Below are 20,627 nucleotides of genomic sequence, written 5' to 3' on the forward strand. Positions count from 1 at the left end.
TAAAAATAAACTGTAAAAGCTTCTATAGGTATGAAAAAAGGAAAAGGTTAGTAAAGACAAATGTGGGCTCATTACAGGCAGAGAATTAAGGATTTATCATGGGTAAAGAGCTGAATTCCAGAAGTGAGGTGAAAGTGACAGCCCTTGACATGAAGGCCACATTCGACCGAGTGTGGCATCAAGGAGCAATAGCAAAATTGGAATCAATGGGTATCAGGGGGCAAACTCTCCGCTGGTTGGAGTCATACCTGGTACATAGGAAGATGGTTGTGGTTGTGGAGGGCCAGTCATCTCAGCTCCAGGACATCTCTGCAGAAGTCCCTCAGGGTAGTGTCCTAGGCCCAACAATCTTCAGCTGCTTCATCAGTGACCCTCCCTCCGTCATAAAGTCAGAAGTGGGGATGTTCGCCGATGATTGCACAATGTTCAGCACCATTCGTGACTCCTCAGATACTGAAGCAGTCCATGTATGTTCAAATGCAACAAGATCTGGACAATATTCAGGCTTGGGTCAACAAGTGGCAAGTAACATTCAGGCCACACAAATGCCAGTCAATGACCATCACCAATAAGAGACACTCTAACCACCGCCCCTTGACGTTCAATGGTGTAATCATCACTGAATCCCCTACTGTCAACATCCTTAGGGTTACCATTCACCAGAAACTCAACTAGACTCACCACATAAACACAGTGGCTACAAGAGCAGGTCAGAGGTTTGGAATACTGTGGCGAGTAACTCACCTCCTGACTCCCCAGAGCCTATCCACCATCTACAAGGCTCAAGTCAGGAGTGTGATGGAATACTCCCCACTTGCCTGGATGGGTGCAGCTCCAACAACACTCAAGAAGCTTGAAATAATCCAGGACAAAGCAGCTTGCTTGATTGGCACCACATCTACTAACATTCAATCCCTCTACCACTGACGCTCAGTAGCAGCAGTGCGTACTATCTACAAGATGCACGGCAGCAATTCACCAAAGATCCTTAGACAGCACCTTCTAAACCCACGACCACTTCCATCTAGAAGGGCAAGGGCAGCAGATAAATGGGAACACCACCACCTGCAAGTTCCCCTCCAAGCCACTCACCATCCTGATTTGGAAATATATCGCTGTTCCTTCGCAGTCACTGGGACAAAATCGTGGAATTCCCTCCCTAATGGCATTGTGGGTCAACCCACAGAACATGGACTGCAGCTCACCACCAACTTCTCAACGGCAACTAGGGATGGGCAATAAATGCTGGCCAGCCAGAGACGCCCATGTCCCACAAATGAATAAAAAAAATATAAGGAACAACAATGTCTATCTTCATGGAGGAAGATACAAATACATCTCCCTGAAATATTGGGGAGCCAAGTGACTAATGAGATTCAGGAGATGAAAGAAATTACTGTTAGTGGAGAAGTAGTGCTGGAGAAATTAATGGGTCAGAAAGTTGATAAATCCTCTAGACCTGACAATCTACATCCTAGAGTGCTGAAAGAGGTGGTTGTAGAGATAGTGGATGCATTGGAAATCATCTTTTAAAATTCTATAGATTTTGGAAAGCTGCCTGTAGATTGGAAGGTAGCAAGTGAAACCCCTCTATTAAGAAAAGAGCTACAGACCTATTAGCCTGACATCAGTAGTAGAATCTACTGTAACGAATGTGATATCTGGGCACTTAGAAAATATTCATTCGGCAGAAGTCAACGCGGATTCATGAAAGGGAAATCATGTTTTGACAAAACTGTTGGGAGTTTTTTGAGGATGTTACCAGCAGGATAGATAAGGGAGGATCAGAGAATGTGGGGTATTTGGATTTTTAGAAGGCTCTCAATAAGGTCCCACACAAGAGGTCACTAAGCAAAATTAGAGCATGTAGGATGGGGCTAATATACTGGCATAGGTTGCAGAAAAGATTCATGAGAATGCTTCCATGGATGAGGAACTTCAGTTACCAATAGGTTGGAGAAGTTGGCACTGTTTCCCTTGGAGCAGGCAAGGTTGAGGGGAGATCTAATGAAAGTATTCAAAACTACGAGGCATCTGGACAAAGTAGATAAGGAAAAAACTGCTCCCATTGGTGGAAGGATCAAGAACATAGATGGCATGGAATTAAGATAATTGGCAAAAGAATCAACAGCAATATTAAAAAAAACTTTGACACAGCAAGTGGTGGACTCTTGAGTGTGGTGGAGACAGTTCCAATTGAGGCTTTCAAAAGGGAATTGGATTATTATCTAAAAGAAAAAATAGGCTATGGGGATAAGGCGGGGGGGGGGGGGGGGGGGCTCCTTCAGAGAGCTTACACAGGCACAATGAGCCATCTTCTGTGCTGTAATAATTCTAAATCAATATGGTAACTGAAGCCAAATTAATAATGGTTTAAAGTTAACATAAAGCCAATGATAAAATGTAGGTAAGATTGTTAACAGAAACATCGAGATAAAACTGATCTGACATTTAATTGAAGAGTACAGCCTAAAATATTTTTTCAAATCCTTTTTGCTAGGGAAGATGTGTCATTCTGGGAAATAAGCTAATAACAGCACACTTGCCCTAGAGAGAATGCAAGTAAGGCCCACAGTTCAATAGATTCCTGGGATGGGGGCAGAGGGGAGTTCTGTTCAATAAGGAAAGATTGAGTACTCTAGCCTTTATTGCCTGAAATTAAGAACAACAAGGGATGATCTAATTGGAATACAGAACATTTTTAAGGGGCCTTAAAGGGTAGATACCGAGAAAACATTTTCTTTGGCTGGGGAGTTTAGAAGATGGGGTTACAGTTTCAGGATCAAGACCGAGGCGGGGAAAAGTTTCTTCACAAAGATTGTTAATCTTTGGAAATGTCTGCTCCAAAGAGCTATGGGTGCTCAGGTATTGAGTATATTCAAGACAGAGGTCAACAGATTTTTGGATATTAAGGGAATTAATGAATACGGGCATAACGTGGGATGATGGAGTTGAGGTAGAAGATCAGCCATGACCTTACTGAATGGTGGAGCACGCTCGAGCAGCCAAATAGTCTCCAACTCCTGTTATTTCATATGTTAAAAGAAAACTTTTTAAAAACCAGGCACACGTGCACTCAATATTTGCAAGGGAAAATATAAATGATTGTTGTATCCAGCAGCTGCAAACTGGTAACTGGTGGAGTCAAGGGGCTGAACAGTGGTGCTGGTTAAATAACTCCCACTCAAACTGTAGCTGTAACTTTCATTAAAATGAATCATAACTTTTGAACTCATCATAGATGTGGTAACAGCTTGGTGTTAGTGTTAATAGATTCAGCTACTTCATGACTGCACTAATTTTCTGAAATCATGAAATTGGACTGTTGGATGTTCTGAGCCCTGTGAAGTCCAGCTGACTATTCCATATCTGTTTCAATGCATGTACATGGCTTTGAAGCTTCTCAAACCTCCTGTCTTCTACTAAGTACAATTTTAAAGTGATTCTTTTTGCAAATTCTCTGCAAGTCTCAATGTTTGGAGAAGCGATAATGTAACAGGGTGAAAAATAATTAAGGTAACGAAAAGTCAACAGAATGTAATTGCTATCCCTATTACCCCACCTGGCCCCACCAAGCCACATCATCAGAATAATCAATCACATCTGGAAATTAAGTACTGCATACATCAAGATTTATTTTAATCAAATCATTGGCAGAAATGTGGTTTTCAAATGTTATAGCCTGTTATCTTCCTGGAATTGTTACCTTTGCCAATTGAAATAGTATCTGAAAAGCTGCTTGGTTAGCTGAAAGTACAACTTTAGAAGCTCAAACCCTGACTGGCCAAAAATGTCATGCCAGCAGATTTACCTTGATAAAATAAATGATCAGGGTTCTTATTTATCTAGGGATAATACTCACAATTCCTCGTAAACTATAGCACTTTTTAATACAATTTATTTCACAATTCGTATTGTTTCCAAGTGTGAAACAATGGACTGGATATTCAACAAGTCTTGGGAGCCCTTTTAAAATGGCGACCAGGACATGCTTCCCAGATTCCTGACCCCATTCCCAGGGTTTCTGATTTTCAGGCGAGCCTTTTAACGATATGGGCTGGTTCAACTGTATTCTCGAGAGATGGTGATGTAGTGGCATTGTACTAGACTTGTAATCCAGAGACCCAGTGTAATGCTCCAGGGTCCTGGGTTTGAATCCCACTACAGCAGATGGTGGAGTTTGAATTCTATCAATAAAAATCTGGAATCAAAAGTTTAATGAAAACCAATAAATTATTGTCAATTGTCATAAAAACCCATCTGGTTCACTAATATCCCTTAGGGAAGGAAATTTGCTGCCATTACCTGGTCTGGCTTATATGTGACTCCAGATCCACAGCACTGTAGTTAATTCTTAAATGCCCTCTGAAATGGCTTGCCTACAACTCAATTGTACTTCTCCCTCCACCACTGATGCACAGTGGCAGCAATGCACCATCAACAAGAGGCACTGCAGTAACTTATCAAAGTTCCTTAGCCAACACCTTCCAAACCCATGTCCACTACCACCTAAAAGGACAAAGGCAGAAGTCACATGGGAGTATCACTACCTGGAAGTTCCCCGCCAAGTCACTCACCATCCGTTCATAGAGTACATAGGGAGAAGGAAAGGAGAGGGTGCAGAATATAGTGTTACAGCCACAGCTAGGGTGTAGAGAATGATCAACTTAATATAAGCTAGGTCCATTCAAAATGCTGATAAGCAGGGATCAACTTCACTTGTCCTTCAAAATGGATTCCTTGCAGGAAGTGTTGTCGCCATTTAATTCAAATATCAAACAAGCCGTTTATCGTACACACTTTTTCCCACAAGAATGTGTTCACTTCAACTCATTTGGTAATATAAGAGAACACAGAGAAGCATGAATCATCCCTTAACTGTACTAAGGTAGTTAATATTTTGCACCCTCTTTGTTACACTGCTTTTCCTTCTACAGAATTTAATCTTTTATCTTTCCTTGCCTCTATGTATGTGATTGTGCTTTGTAACTGGCTCAGCGATCTGAGCAAAGATTCTATTGAAGTAGCTATTATGGGCATTATATGCTAAAAAGTAATAAAATTCAGGTGACAGTCATTGGACCCAGAACAATAACTTGTGTGTACTTACAGAGCTCTTAACAGAGAAAAACCTCCTAAAGCACTTCACAGGATTGTAATCAGGTAAAATTGACATAGAGCCTAAGGAATTATCAGGAAAACTGACTTAAAGCTTAGTTAGAGTTGGATATTAAGGAATGGCGTGAAGGAGAGCTGGAGAGATGGAGAAATTTATTTAAGGAGTGAAATCCAAATATTGAATGGAGCACAAACACAGACATGGAATGATTGTGTTGAATACCAGAACACAGAGAGGACACACAGAATCCCTACAGTACATTAGAGGCCATTCGGCCCATTGAGCCTGCACAGATAACAATCCCACCCAGGCCCTATCCCCGTAACCCCACGTATTTAGCCTGCTAGGCACCCTGACACAAAGGGACAATTTAGCATGGCCAATCAACCTAACCTGCACATTTGGAGTGTAAGAGGAAACCAGAAGACCTGGAGGAAACCCACACAGACATGGAGAGAACGTGCAAACTCCACACAGGCAGTCACACAAGGCTGGAATAGAACCCGGGTCCCTGGCGCTGGAGGCAGCAATGCTAACCACTGTGCCACCTTGCTGCCTTGAGTCAATGTGGCACTTCTCTCTTCGTAACATGACAAACACCACCACAGTCTCACTGCACGTAGCATATAACAATAAAATATAACAAATATTTAACAATTTAGAAGAATCATTTGAGCCATTATGCTCATTCCACCAGAATTGCCTCACAGCGCCAGGGACCCGGGTTCGATTCCAGCCTTGTGTGACTGTCAATGTGGAGTTTGCACATTCTTCCCATTTCTGTGTGGGTTTCCTCCAGGTGCTCTCGTTTCCTCTCACACTCCAAAGATTGCAGGTTAGGTTGATTGGCCATGCTAAATTGTCCCTTAGTGTGAGGGGGACTATTCACCAAAGATCCTTAGACAGCACCTTCCAAACCCACGACCACTTCCATCGAGAAGGACAAGGGCAGCAGATACATGGGAACACCACCACCTGCAAGTTCCCCTCCAAGCCACTCACCATCCTGACTTGGAAATATATCGCCGTTCCTTCGCAGTTGCTGGGTTAAAATCTTGGAATTCCCTCCCTAACGGCATTGTGGGTCAACCCAAAGAACATGGACTGCAACGATTCAAGAAGGCAGCTCACCACCACCTTCTCAAGGGCAACTAGGGATGGGCAATAAATGCTGGCCAGCCAGCGACACCCATGTCCCACAAATGAATTTTTAAAAAATTTCAATTATGTCCAAGCATCTTGAACATCTCTAATGTCTTTGATTCTACCACATTTTCTGTCAGAGGATTACAAATGATTATCTTCTGCGTGACAAAAAGTTTTCTAAGAACAGTTTCAAATGCATAATTAATTTAAAATTAAGTCTCTTGTTCTACTAGGATGGCAGTGGTTTAGTGGTATTGTTACTTGACTAGTAATCCGGAGATGCAGGGTAATGCTCTGGGGACCCAGGTTTGAAACCCACCATGACAGATAGTGGAATTTGAATTCAATAATAATCTGGAATTAATGGTCCAGTGATGACCATGAAACCATTGTCGATTGTTGTAAAAACTCATCTAGTTAACTAATGACCATTAGGGAAGGAAATCTGCCATCCTTACCTGATCTGGCCTACATGTAACTCCAAACCCAGAGCAATGTAGTTGACTCTAATGCCCTCTGAAGTCAATGTAGTTGACTCTAATGCACTCTGAAGTCAATGTAGTTGACTCTAATGCCCTCTGAAGTCAATGTAGTTGACTCTAATGCACTCTGCAGGTCCAGGCAAGCTGTGGGGATTACAAATAGTGTGACATGAACCCAATATCCCGGTTGAGGCCGTCCTCATGTGTGTGGAACTTGGCTATCAGTTTCTGCTCAGCGGCTCCGCGCCGCCGTGTGTCGTGAAGGCCGCCTTGTGAAGGACCTGCAGAGTCTCACTGTCTGGAGACAATACACATCTCTTTAGCCTGTCTTGATGCTCTCTCCACTCACATTGTTTATATCTTAAAGACTTGATTAGCTGTAAGTATTCGCATTCCAACCATTATTCATGTAAATTGAGTTTGTGTCTTTATATGCCCTGTTTGTGAACAGAATTCCCACTCCCTGAAGAAGGGGCTTGGGGCTCCGAAAGCTTGTGTGGCTTTTGCTACCAAATACACCTGTTGGACTTTAACCTGGTGTTGTTAAACCTCTTACTGCTAGGGTGTCCATGCCCCGAGTGCACCACCCCCCCCCCCCGGCCCCCTGGAGGGGAGCCAATTGCCCCTCCCTTCACTCCAGCGGGCTTGGGCCGCCTGTTCCCCAAAAGTGGGGAGCTAGTGTAATCCCTGCTGGAGTGAAACACTCTGGCAAGGTGGGAGAGGCTAGCGGGCCAGGAGGCTTCAGTCCCAGGCTCGCAAATCGCATTTGAATTACATGAAAATGATTATTTAAATCATTTCCAAATCTCACCACCAATTTCCAGCGTGGAGCAGACACTGCCGGAAATCCAGCTATTGTGGCGGAAAAACAAGTGTGAAACTCGTGCATCTCCCGCTGCAAGATTCTCCCAGCCTGCGAGATTTTCATTGAACCTGTGCAATTCAGCAGTATAATTGAAAATGATTGTTTCTTTTTAAAGTATTCCTTGATGTGTTTAAGAGCTTGCAGTATTATTAACACAGCTAAAATGAGGTTATCACCAAATATAAGCACTTTTATTGAGAACATCCAGTCTTCCTGTGAGTAACCTGATTTAAGGAGGACTTGAAGGAAAACCACTTTTTAAAAAAACTATCTGCATTTATTTATTTGTTTCACTGGTGTACACAAATCAGTTTCTTCAAAAATTAAATGTTTTTAGACACAAAAAGACAAAAGGCCGAAGAAATCGGCACAATTTGAAGAGCCTCCTGGAACAATCGGCGGAATCATGCAATGTTGACTTGGGGCTGTGACCAGGGGCAGGGTCTGATTCAGGCACGTTGAACCTTGATCCATCATAAAAACAGTAGTTTATTTTCCAACTAGGCACTTCACAGCCTTCTGGACTCTGAAGAAGAGTCATACGGACTTAGAAACATAGGAAATAGCAGCAGGAGTGAGCCATTCAGTCCTCTGAGCCTGCTCCACCATTCATTATGATCACGGCTAATTATCCAAATCAATAGCTTGATCCCATGTTCCCCCCCATATCCTTTGATCCCCTTGGCACCAAGAGCGAAATCTAACTCCCTCTTGAAAACATACAACGTTTTGGCCTCAACTGCTTTCAGTGGTAGCAAATTCCACAGGCTTTTCACTCTCTGGGTGAAGAAATTTCTCCTCATCTCAGTTCTAAAATGTTTACCCTGTATCCTTCATCTACATCCCCTGGCTCTGGAAACCCCCCACCATCAGGAACATCCTTCCTGCATCTACCCAGTCTAGTCCTGTTAGAATTATATAGGTCCCAATGAGACCCCCCCTTATCCTTCAAAACTTCAGCGAATATAAGCCTACCTGATTTAATCTCTCCTCATATATCAGACGCCATCTCAGAAATCATTCTGGGAAACCTTTGCTGCACTCCCTTTACAGCAAGAACATCCTTCCTCAGATAAGGAGACTAAAACCGCACACGCTATTCCAGGTGTGGCCTCACCAAGGCCCTGTACAACTGTAGCAAGACATTCCTGCTCCTGTACTCAAAGCCTCTCGCTATGAAGGCCAACAAACTATTTGCCTTCTTTACCGCCTGCTGCACCTGCATGCTTACCTTCAGCGACTAGTATACAAGGACACTGGTATACAAGGTCTCTTTGCACATTCTGCTCTTAATTTATAGCCATTCAGATAATAAACAGTCTTCCTGTTTTGCTACCAAAATGGAAATCCTCACATTTATCCACATTATTCTGCATCTGCCATGCATTTGCCCACTCACTCAGATTGTCCAAATCACGCTGAAGCATTTGTGCATCCTCTTCTTGAAACGTAAACTCAGTTTTCTCTCCCTACAGATGATGCCAGAGCTGCTGAGTTTTTCCAGCATTCTGTTTTTGCTTCTGGACTCAGTGCTGCAATCAACAACTTCAGACCACGAATTCTGTTCTCCATTTTGACTTCACTCCCCCCCCCCCAGCCCCACACACTCAAGTGCCAGATTATAATGAGTTTTCATGATTCTGCCTTCAGACAGAGCTGACCTTTATTCTGCTATTATAATCTACTCTGGGCCAATGTTTTGCTTCTTTACCACTACAATTACCCTTTTCCTTTCGTTTCATTTTCTGTTTTTAGTTCAGTTGTCCAGCATCTGCAATACTAAGTCTGGATGTTATGAACCTCATAGTGATACTTGTTCTCATGTACTTACATCAGTCACATCAGCAAAAGATGTTGAAATGAACATTAAGAATTGACACTGTCTCCCTGTTCGGTGGACTATACATCAGAAAAATGTATTCAAAATCTCTACTTACGAAGTCAAAGTCCCCATCTTGTGGTACCTTCCAATTATCAGGAAAAGGATGTTTTGATTTGTGGAAAGGCTCCTGCAGATTCTGGTTACAATTTCCCAGAGGGTTGGTATTTTTCTCCTGCTTGTCAAAATAATCCATAAAAGCTGGTCTCTGTAGCTGCTCTGGAGCATCATTCCCTGCAAGGAAAAAGAAAAGTACCATTTTCTTCAAGTGTTCAAGTCCCACTTAGTGCTATTTACCTATAAATAAATTAAAAATTTCTTCTCCAGAACCAGAGATACAGAAATGCACACATTCTGTTGAATAAAGCGTCCCAACAATCGGGATCAAACAACAGTGACTACACTTCAAAATAACTAATTATCTGAAAATTATTTCACGATTCTCAAAACTCATGGAAAACATCACATAACGATAATTACTTTAGTTTAAAATCTGTAAAATCAGTAGAATGCAATGGCCCATATTCTTATTAATGTAGTCACGAGAGGAAAAAGTAAACCTATGAATAATGTTGCTCTCATTCAGAACAATTTATTTTCCTAAAAGTATGTTCTTAGTTACATTTTGTTCTTTTCTTTTTGGAAATTACATTTCTTGAGCCAAAATGAAACAGAAAATGTTATCTGAGCGCTATGGAAGCTTGATGTTCTTGATGGCCAATCAGAAGAAGATTTCTGTTACAACTTCTGATGATGCAAAGCATGAAATGGAACCAAAGCCCAGGAAGGCTCTGAATACAGTGAGTCAGTGCTGACAATGTTACTTCAGATTTCCAGTGTCCACAGTATTTTGCTTTTACCCTAATGTGACCCTATACCAGAAACGCAGGATCTCGATGTATAGGTAACTCACACTCCCCGATAAGAAAGGATTTTAACCGTTTTTCTGTTACTTTCCCCTCAACAGAAATGACTGACATCTGGGACAGGGCTTTGCATTTTGGATCGGGATCCGGTGTCAGGGTTAGATGAACCCCACAATGTTTCAGGAGTCATCTCCCCACAGGGAATTTCACTTGACTGGTGAATTTGTGGCCAGATAATGTGGTTGTAATTCAATTAAGGTTAACAGGTAGCTTCTGTAAGCTGGAGAGTCAATAGAAGGCCTTCCAGTATGAAAGCAGCTGCAGTCTTTCATTGCAGGTACTAGAGAATTGCAAATAAAAAACGGCTACAGCTGCCGGGCCATCACTGTTTGGGGGGGGGGGGGGGGAGGCATCTGTGGCCAGGTAGGTGAGGGAGAGTCTTTAGTTGGCCTAGAGCCCAGAGCGCTGCCACCCCCACCCCAATATACTGCTATGAGGGCATCTCCAGTTGACCTTTGACAATTAGCGTTAATTGGCCTTTAGCTTAACTCAACGAACTACCCGCTGTTTGTGAATAGGTTGCCCTTCATTCCTCGATACAATCTCTGGGAAAATGGCTCGGAAGGATGGTGACAGCAAGCCAGCATACTGCTGGCAGCACAAAATTACATGTCCACTCATCTCTGTTCTTGCCACATGTCAGGGTAAAAATTTTGGTCACCTACTTCACTTACATGCCTGTTCTTTGCTTAATGCCGATGCTATTGGAAACTGCCATTTAAAAAATACAACAATTTTGGAGTGAGTCCTTTTAGCCTGAGTAAAAAGCGTTTCTCAAAATTGCTCTCATTGAATGATCGCAAATAAATGTTTCGAAATTGCATACACTTCATGATGCTCCAAGAACAAACTTAGACAAGTATGGTATTACAGAAACCTTTTGCAGTCTCTACACTGCACAGATATCACACCTGAATACAGATGATTTGTATCTATTAATCCTTTCTAATTTTTTTCTGAATTACATATCTAGCTCTACGGCTTGCAAAACACTCCGGATTTATTTTGAAGCAAATACTGTTTCAGTTGATAGCATTTGCAAGGCAAATCTTGGTTAAAAAGCCCATTAATAAAGCAAACACGATCACCATCAAAGTCAATACAGAGAAGACAATTAAGTTTGAAGCAGATTGTATTCTTATGACTAATCTCTATGAAGATATGACATGTCATTTTTATGTATAGATAGTGGTATTAAAACTTTATTTTTTGAGGTATCAGTAGAATGCAGTCAACCATTGGAAATTTTCTGTTACCGACATATTATTTTGATTTGTGACAAATGTTCTACCAATAGGTGCAAAACATTAACATGTATGCTGCGAATAAGGAAATGCTGTGTGCTTTAATAGTTTAAATCAATTTCCATAAAGGCAATTGAAAGATAACACCAGGAATAAATCGAAGACCAAGTGACTTAATAAAATTATTTTTGCAGCATAAATTGACTTAACAAATTAATGTATGCAAAAATAAGTCATATTCTGTCAATAAACACAAGTGAAAGTCAAGGTAATTAGATGAACATATTCCCTTCAAGTTCAATTAAATCGCAAAACAAATGTGTTCTCAGGGTCTGGGCAATGCTGGCATGACCTCATTCACTGCCAAGCCCTACCTGACCTGGAAGGAAATCCTCCAGAGCTAAGCCAGGTAGGCGGGGAAGACCTCAGAATCTGCCTACTGGCCAAACCCCAATCCATCCCAACCACCCTGCCACCTTCAGCTTCCGCTGATAATTTGCAACAATGACCATTTAGCTGACCTCAGGTAGCTACCCACTGCTTACAGGTGGGTAGCCCTTCACCTCTCAATCTTACCAATGGAAAATGTTTCGGACAGGATAGCAGCGACAAACTGGCAAGCGGAACAAAATTACATGTCCACCCACCTCTGTTTTTGCCCCATGTCAGGATGAAACTTCTGCCCGTGAATCTGAGAAGGTGGAAGTGAATCTTCTCTTTAACAAGCTGCGGTCGAGGGATGAAGGTACTCCCACAGTAATGTTAGGTATAGTTTTGAATTCAGGCACCCCAATATTCAAAATGACATTCATAACATTTTTGGGTGATTTAGGGGACAATCTTACCAAAAAGATTCTAAGTGCCAAGCGAGCGTGAAAATGGGAGAGAATCAGGCTGTTTTTTGGGTGAGACAAAAATGGAATCTTACCTCACTCTCTCAAAAAAATGAAGCCAAATCTGTTTTCTGCCAGCCGGGGGCGGGGACTCACCAAAAGCCAGCAGATAGCAGCAGAGGGCACCATTGTGCCTGTGCAGATCTCTGTGTTCTGTGACAGAGCGAGGAGCCGAACCTCTGCAATTTTGTCTACTGCATTTGCTGCTTCCAATGAGGTCTCCTCTACCTTGGGGTCTAAAGGTAGGGTAATAGCTTTCCGGAACACCCTCACTCAGTCTGCAAGTATGACCCTGGCCTCCTTATCGCTTGCCATTTCAGCTCACCATGTTAGAATCCCTGTTATAATCCAGGTCAAGAACTCCAAGGTGTTTTATTAAGTAAGCATAGATCATATATTTTGCACTTTGAATTTGGCACGGGTAAGCATAAGATGTTTCACTTCAGTGTGACATTAGTGTACCTTTAAGAGGTATTCTTTTTTTAAATCATGTTCTCTGCAGCTCTCACAGCCTCAGCTCTCATTGTTGCCGGGCCGTCTGTAGAAGTCCTTTTATTGCTCCTTCAGTGGTTTAAATGGGATTTTGTTCATTTTTACTCGGGATCCTTTATGATCCTGCATTGTTAGGAGGAAGACTGGTTGGCAGGTCATGTGTTTTAGACAGTTTACTTTCTTCCTAATGAACTTAAGGTTTCATTTTCCGTTTGGCTCGCCGCAGTTTGAGTTTAGAAGGGACTTCAAGCTGAAGAGAAGTGTTTCTCTCTCCCTGGTTTTGGAAATTCTGCTGGTTAGTTGAAAGCAAGGTGTCTTGTCCTCCTGGAGTGGAAAATCTGCTGTTGGTGACCAGCTTGCCTAGAGAGTCTCTCTCTCTCCCTGGTATTCTGGGAAGCTGTTCTGACTTCAAACTGTTCTGTGTGTATTCAGAGGGCTGCTAGAAGTTACAAGGCTGGGAAGTCAGGGTTTCAATTCTCCAACCAAATGACTCAGTTCCAGTACCACATGAGCATTAGCCTTTGTTGTGTTAAACCTGTGGAAAGGGTTTTGTCTATGGAAAGTTTTGTTTGATTGGAACATTTTAGATATATTTGTTAAGGGTTATACATTATCGTAGTGGTTTCGTTTTTGTTCGTAATTGATAAAAGTTATTACTAATTTTCTTTCTATACATGTTCACTGTATTCTTAAATAAACTTTGTTTGATAAAAGCTCTGTTGTGGGTCAGTTGAATTATACCTGAAGTGAAACATCTCATGCTCACCCTAGCCAAATTCAAAGTGCAAAATTTATGGTCCAGGCAGACTTCATAAAACACTTTGGAGTTTCTGACCTGAATTATAACATCAGGTATGATTCAAATCACTCACTAGGGAGTTTTTATCAAACAAAGTTTAATTAAGAATACAGTTAACATAGAAAGAAAATTTAGCAATAACTTTTACCAGTTACAAACACGAATCAAACATAATATTGCATAAACCTTAACAACTAAATGCACTGTTCCAACACAACAAGCCTCTTTATGAATATACACCTGTCCCAGGTTTAGCACTGAAAATAAGAATGCTCACGTGATGTTGGAACTTAGTCCTTTGGTTGGATAATTGAAACTCTGACTTCCCAGCCTTGTAACTTCCAGCAGATCTTGAGGTAGAGATAATGCCACTGCTGGCCTCTAGCTTTTAGCCAGCAAACCACTTCAAGAGACAGAGGCAATCCTTGCCTCTGGTTACTAGCTAGCAAACCACCGACAGCAGAATTTTCACTCCAGAGAATGAGGCAAGAAAGACTGGATCCAGTCTGCAGTCCAAACAGCTTCTAACTAACCAACAGCCAAACTGAAAATGAAAGAACTCTTAGGAGAGGAAAAAAATTGTCCCAGCTGACCTGTCAATCAACCCTCCTACAACACTTCAAAAAGGGTTGTAAAATCCCAGCGAGTACATTAGGCCCAGATTAAATATAAACAAAACCCCACTTAAGTCATTTAAGCAGCAATAAAAGATGCCACGACAGACCTCATGGTGTCAAAACCAAAAAAACAGGCATACTTACAAACTGCAGAGAACATGATTAAAAATACATTTCTTAAAGGCACAGTAGCGTCACAATCCCTACAATGCAGAAGGAGGCTATTCAGCCTATAGAGTCCGCACTGACTTTCTGCCAGAGCATCTTACCCAGGCCCTCTCCCTCCTACCCGATCCCAATAACCCAGTACATTTACCGTGCTTAATCCATCTAACCTACACATCTTAGAACACTAAGGGACAATCCACCTAATCTGCACATTTTTGGACTGTGGGAGGAAACTAGAGCACCCGGCGAAAATCCACCCAGACACGGGGAGACGTGCAAACTCCACACAGACATCTTGCTCTCATGTCCACATGACCTCCTGCAATGTTCCAGTGAAGCCCAATGCGAACTGCAGAAACAACATCTCATGTTCCAATTAGACACTTTACAGCTTTCTGGACACAACATTTAGTTCAACAATTTCAGACTGTGACCTCTCTCCTTCAACTTGACTTCCTTTTTTAATCCCATTTTTAAAAATATTATTTTGATTTTTTTTGTGCATCTCAGTGCCCCCTCCCCTGGAGCGCCATCTGTCACTTATTTTTAAGTTTTGCCTTGTTTTGCCATTAACACATTCCGCTTTTACCTTTATGCCAGTGTCAGCATCTTCTTTAGTCTTTAACATGATCAAAGAACAAAGAACAAAGAACAGTACAGCACAGGAAACAGGCCCTTCGGCCCTCCAAGCCTGTGCCGCTCCTTGGTCCAACTAGACCAATCGTTTGTATCCCTCCATTCCCAGGCTGCTCATGTGACTATCCAGGTAAGTCTTAAACGATGTCAGCGTGCCTGCCTGCACCACCCTACTTGGCAGCGCATTCCAGGCCCCCACCACCCTCTGTGTAAGAAACGTCCCTCTGATGTCTGAGTTATACTTCGCCCCTCTCAGCTTGAGCCCGTGACCCCTCGTGATCGTCACCTCCGACCTGGGAAAAAGCTTCCCACTGTTCACCCTATCTATACCCTTCATAATCTTGTATACCTCTATTAGATCTCCCCTCATTCTCCGTCTTTCCAAGGAGAACAACCCCAGTCTACCCAATCTCTCCTCATAGCTAAGACCCTCCATACCAGGCAACATCCTGGTAAACCTTCTCTGCACTCTCTCCAATGCCTCCACGTCCTTCTGGTAGTGCGGCGACCAGAACTGGACACAGTACTCCAAATGTGGCCTAACCAGCGTTCTATACAGCTGCATCATCAGACTCCAGCTTTTATACTCTATACCCCGTCCTATAAAGGCAAGCATACCATATGCCTTCTTCACCACCTTCTCCACCTGTGTTGCCACTTTCTGGGGCGAATTTTCCCCTTCCGCCCACCACGGGAATCGGAGTGGGCGAGGGGCGGACAATGGAAAGGTCCATTGACCTCGGGCGGGATTTTTCGGTTTTGGGGTGAGCGCGGCCGGATAATCCCACCCTCTGTGTCTTGTGTCCATAACAGCTGTCAAATCCTAGTTCCCATCCAGCTCTGACATTATAATCTGCTTCATCCCCTCTTAAACAGTATAAAATCCATTACTTTAGCTCTGAAGAAGAGTAACATGGACTTGAAACATTAACTCTGTTTCTCTCTCCACAGATGCTGTCAGACCTGTGAGTGTTTCCAGCATTTTCTGTTTTATACCAATTATGCAGAATACCCTTAAGCATGAATATGAATCTAGGCTTCCCTAGATCGAGGCATTGAAACGTCAGCTGGAATTTTACCACCTCATCCGCCCGAGGCCAACAGAGAATGCCGTTCTGCGAGCCTCATCCACCCTGATTGCAGGGGGGGCATGCCAGTAAAATTCCAGCAGTCATCTTCACAGCCTGGGCGATAGTGGCCTTTGCAGTCATATGGCAATAGTTGTATGTGTCCTGTGTGTTGGGGTTGTGTACAGGGGTCAAAAGTCAGGTTTTCAGTAGATACCCCATGTCCCCCAGGATCCAGCCATAAAGGTATTTGGGTAGGCTGAAGAGTTGAGGCAACTGGGGCTGTCCAAGGAAGGAATCTTGACAGCTTCCTTGAGACCTTTTTCGCATCTGCAGTATCTGCCAATGGTGGCTGCAGACAACCTAAACATTCAATTAGTGGAACCCGTTCCTGATCACAAAGGTGTCTGGCTACTCTAAGGGAGCCTTGATGGCCACATGAGTACAGTCAATGACCCCTGGACCTAGGCAATCCAGCCACAGCCACCACCCCTCCCAAAGCCAACCATTTTCTTGGCCTGACTGTGTCTGCCTATTTCACCAGTCTCTCTACATCCTCCTTAAATTTGTTCCTACAATCCTAATTGGAACACATTCTGGGGAAGGTGGGACTTGTACAAACAGGACGGGGTGCACCTGAACCAGAGGGGCACCAATATCCTAGGAGGGATATTTGTTACGGCTCTTCAGGGGGGTTTAAACTAAATTGTCAGGGAAGTGGGAAAAGGAGTTGTAGTCCAGAAGTCAGTGAGGGTGGTGAGGTATTGGGGAAGGTATCAGGGTCAAGGGTGGGTACCGGTAGACAGGAAGGTGGGTTGAAGTGTGTCTACTTCAATGCAAGGAGCATCCGGAACAAGGTAGATGAACTTGGGGCGTGGATTGGTACTTGGGACTACGATGTTGTGGCCATTACGGAGACGTGGGTAGAACAAGGACAGGAATGGTTGTTGGACGTTCCGGGGTATAGATGTTTCACTAAGTGTAGGGAAGCTGGTAAAAGAGGTGGAGGAGTGGCATTGTTAATCAAGGATAGTTTAACGGCTGCGGAAAGGCACTTCGAGGGGGATCTGCACACTGAGGTAATATGGGCTGAGGTTAGAAATAGGAAAGGAGCGGTCACGTTGTTAGGAGTTTACTATAGGCCCCCAAATAGTAATAGAGATGTGGAGGAAGAAATTGCTAAGCAGATTGTGGATATGTGTGGGGGTCACAGGGTAGTTGGCATGGGGGACTTTAACTTTCCAAATATTGATTGGCACCTTTGTAGGTCAAATGGTTCGGATGGGGCAGTTTTTGTGCAGTGTGTGCAGGAGGGTTTCCTGACACAATATGTGGATAGGCCGACAAGAGGTGAGGCCACATTGGATTTGGTACTGGGAAATGAACCGGGCCAAGTGTTAGATTTGGTTGTGGGAGAGCACTTTGGAGATAATGACTACAATTCGGTGTCTTTTGTTATTGCAATGGAGAGGGATAGGGCCGTACGGCAGGGCAAGGTTTACAATTGGGGGAGAGGTAATTATGATGCGATTAGGCAAGAATTAGGGGGCATAAGTTGGGAACAGAAACTGTCAGAGAAAGGAACTAATGAAAAGTGGAACTTTTTCAAGGAACAAATCCTGGGTGTCCTTGATAGGTATGTCCCTGTCAGACAGGGAGGAAATGGCCGAGTGAGGGAACCATGGTTCACGAAAGAGGTGGAATGTCTTGTGAAAAGGAAGAGGGAAGCTTATGTAGGGATGAGGAAACAAGGTTCAGATGGCTCGATTGAGGGTTACAAGTTAGCAAGGAATGAGCTGAAAAAGGGGCTTAGGAGAGCTAGGAGGGGACATGAGAAGTCCTTGGCAGGTCGGATCAAGGAAAACCCCAAGGCTTTTTACTCTTATGTGAGGAATAAAAGAATGACCAGGGTGAGGTTAGGGCCGGTCAAGGACAGTAGTGGGAACTTGTGTATGGAGTCAGTAGAGATGGGCGAGGTGATGAATGAATACTTTTCTTCAGTGTTCACCAAGGAGAGGGGCCATGTTTTTCAGGAAGAGAAGGTGTTACAGGCTAATAGGCTGGAGGAAATAGATGTTCGGAGGGAGGATGTCCTGGCAGTTTTGAATAAACTGAAGGTCGATAAGTCCCCTGGGCCTGATGAAATGTATCCTAGGATTCTTTAGAACATAGAACATAGAACATTACAGCGCAGAACAGGCCCTTCGGCCCACGATGTTGCACCGACCAGTTAAAAAAAAAACTGTGACCCTCCAACCTAAACCAATTTCTTTTCGTCCATGAACCTATCTACGGATCTCTTAAACGCCCCCAAACTAGGCGCATTTACTACTGATGCTGGCAGGGCATTCCAATCCCTCACCACCCTCTGGGTAAAGAACCTACCCCTGACATCGGTTCTATAACTACCCCCCCTCAATTTAAAGCCATGCCCCCTCGTGCTGGATTTCTCCATCAGAGGAAAAAGGCTATCACTATCCACCCTATCTAAACCTCTAATCATCTTATATGTTTCAATAAGATCCCCTCTTAGCCGCCGCCTTTCCAGCGAAAACAATCCCAAATCCCTCAGCCTCTCCTCATAGGATCTCCCCTCCATACCAGGCAACATCCTGGTAAACCTCCTCTGCACCCTCTCCAAAGCCTCCACATCCTTCCTGTAATGTGGGGACCAGAACTGCACACAGTACTCCAAGTGCGGCCGCACCAGAGTTGTGTACAGTTGCAACATAACGCTACGACTCCTAAATTCAATCCCCCTACCAATAAACGCCAAGACACCATATGCCTTCTTAACAACCTTATCTACTTGATTCCCAACTTTCAGGGATCTATGCACACATACACCTAGATCCCTCTGCTCCTCCACACTATTCAAAGTCCTCCCGTTAGCCCTATACTCAACACAACTGTTATTCCTACCAAAGTGAATTACCTCACACTTCTCCGCATTAAACTCCATCCGCCACCTCTCGGCCCAACTTTGCAACCTGTCTAAGTCTTCCTGCAGACTACGACACCCTTCCTCACTGTCTACCACACCACCGACTTTGGTGTCATCAGCAAATTTGCTAATCCACCCAACTATACCCTCATCCAGATCATTAATAAATATTACAAACAGCAGTGGCCCCAAAACAGATCCCTGAGGTACACCACTTGTAACCGCACTCCATGATGAATATTTACTATCAACCACCACCCTCTGTTTCCTATCCGCTAGCCAATTCCTGATCCAATTTCCTAGATCACCCCCAATCCCATACATCTGCATTTTCTGCAGAAGCCTACCATGGTGAACCTTATCAAACGCCTTACTAAAATCCATATATACCACGTCCACTGCCTTGCCCCCATCCACCTCCTTGGTCACTTTCTCAAAAAACTCAATAAGGTTAGTAAGGCACGACCTACCTGCCACAAAACCATGCTGACTATCACCTATCAATTCATTATTCTCCAAATAACTATAAATCCTATCCCTTATAATTTTTTCCAACATCTTGCCGACAACAGAAGTGAGACTCACCGGTCTATAATTCCCGGGGAAGTCTCTGTTCCCCTTCTTAAACAATGGGACAACATTCGCTAACCTCCAATCTTCTGGTACTATACCAGAGGCCAACGACGACCTGAAGATCAGAGCCAGAGGCGCTGCAATCACTTCTCTTGCCTCCCAGAGAATCCTTGGATAAATCCCATCCGGACCAGGGGATTTATCTATTTTCAGACCCTCCAGAATATCCTGCACATCCTCCTTATCAACTGTAATACTGTCTATTCTACTCCCTTGCAACCCAGTGTCCTCCTCAGCTATATTCATGTCCCCTTGCGTGAACACCGAAGAGAAATATTGGTTCAATGCTTCACCAATCTCCTCCGGTTCCACACATAACTTCCCTCTGCCATCTATAACTGGCCCTAAACTTGCCCTAACCAACCTTCTGTTCTTGACATACCTATAGAACGCCTTAGGATTCTCTTTAACCCTATCCGCCAAAGTCTTCTCATGTCCCCTTTTAGCCCTTCTAAGCTCGCTCTTCAACTCCCTCTTAGCCAATCTAAAGCTTTCTAGTGCACTACCCGAGTGCTCACGTCTCATCCGAACATAAGCCTCCTTTTTCTTTTTAACCAACAAAGAAACTTTTTTGGTGCACCACGGTTCCCTAGCCCTACCAATTCCTCCTTGCCTGACAGGGACATACCTATCACAGACTCGCAGTAGCTGCTCCTTGAAAAAACTCCACATGTCGGACGTTCCCAGTCCCTGTAATCTCCTAGTCCAACCTATGTT

The 20,627-nt window shown here is 43.5% G+C and overlaps 1 protein-coding gene across 1 annotated transcript in view; it reads right to left on the reverse strand.

The window, feature by feature from the left end:
- Positions 1-20,627, reverse strand: part of stk3 (serine/threonine kinase 3 (STE20 homolog, yeast)) — a 391,198-nt gene that overhangs the window by 50,707 nt on the left and 319,864 nt on the right. Inside the window, exon 10 of the mRNA XM_078215647.1 lies at positions 9,550-9,725. Coding sequence (XP_078071773.1) covers positions 9,550-9,725 — 176 coding nt within the window. The remainder of the gene's footprint in view (positions 1-9,549; positions 9,726-20,627) is intronic.

The sequence above is a fragment of the Mustelus asterias genome, chromosome 7 (genome assembly GCF_964213995.1).
Source record: "Mustelus asterias chromosome 7, sMusAst1.hap1.1, whole genome shotgun sequence".
NCBI lineage: Eukaryota > Metazoa > Chordata > Chondrichthyes > Carcharhiniformes > Triakidae > Mustelus > Mustelus asterias.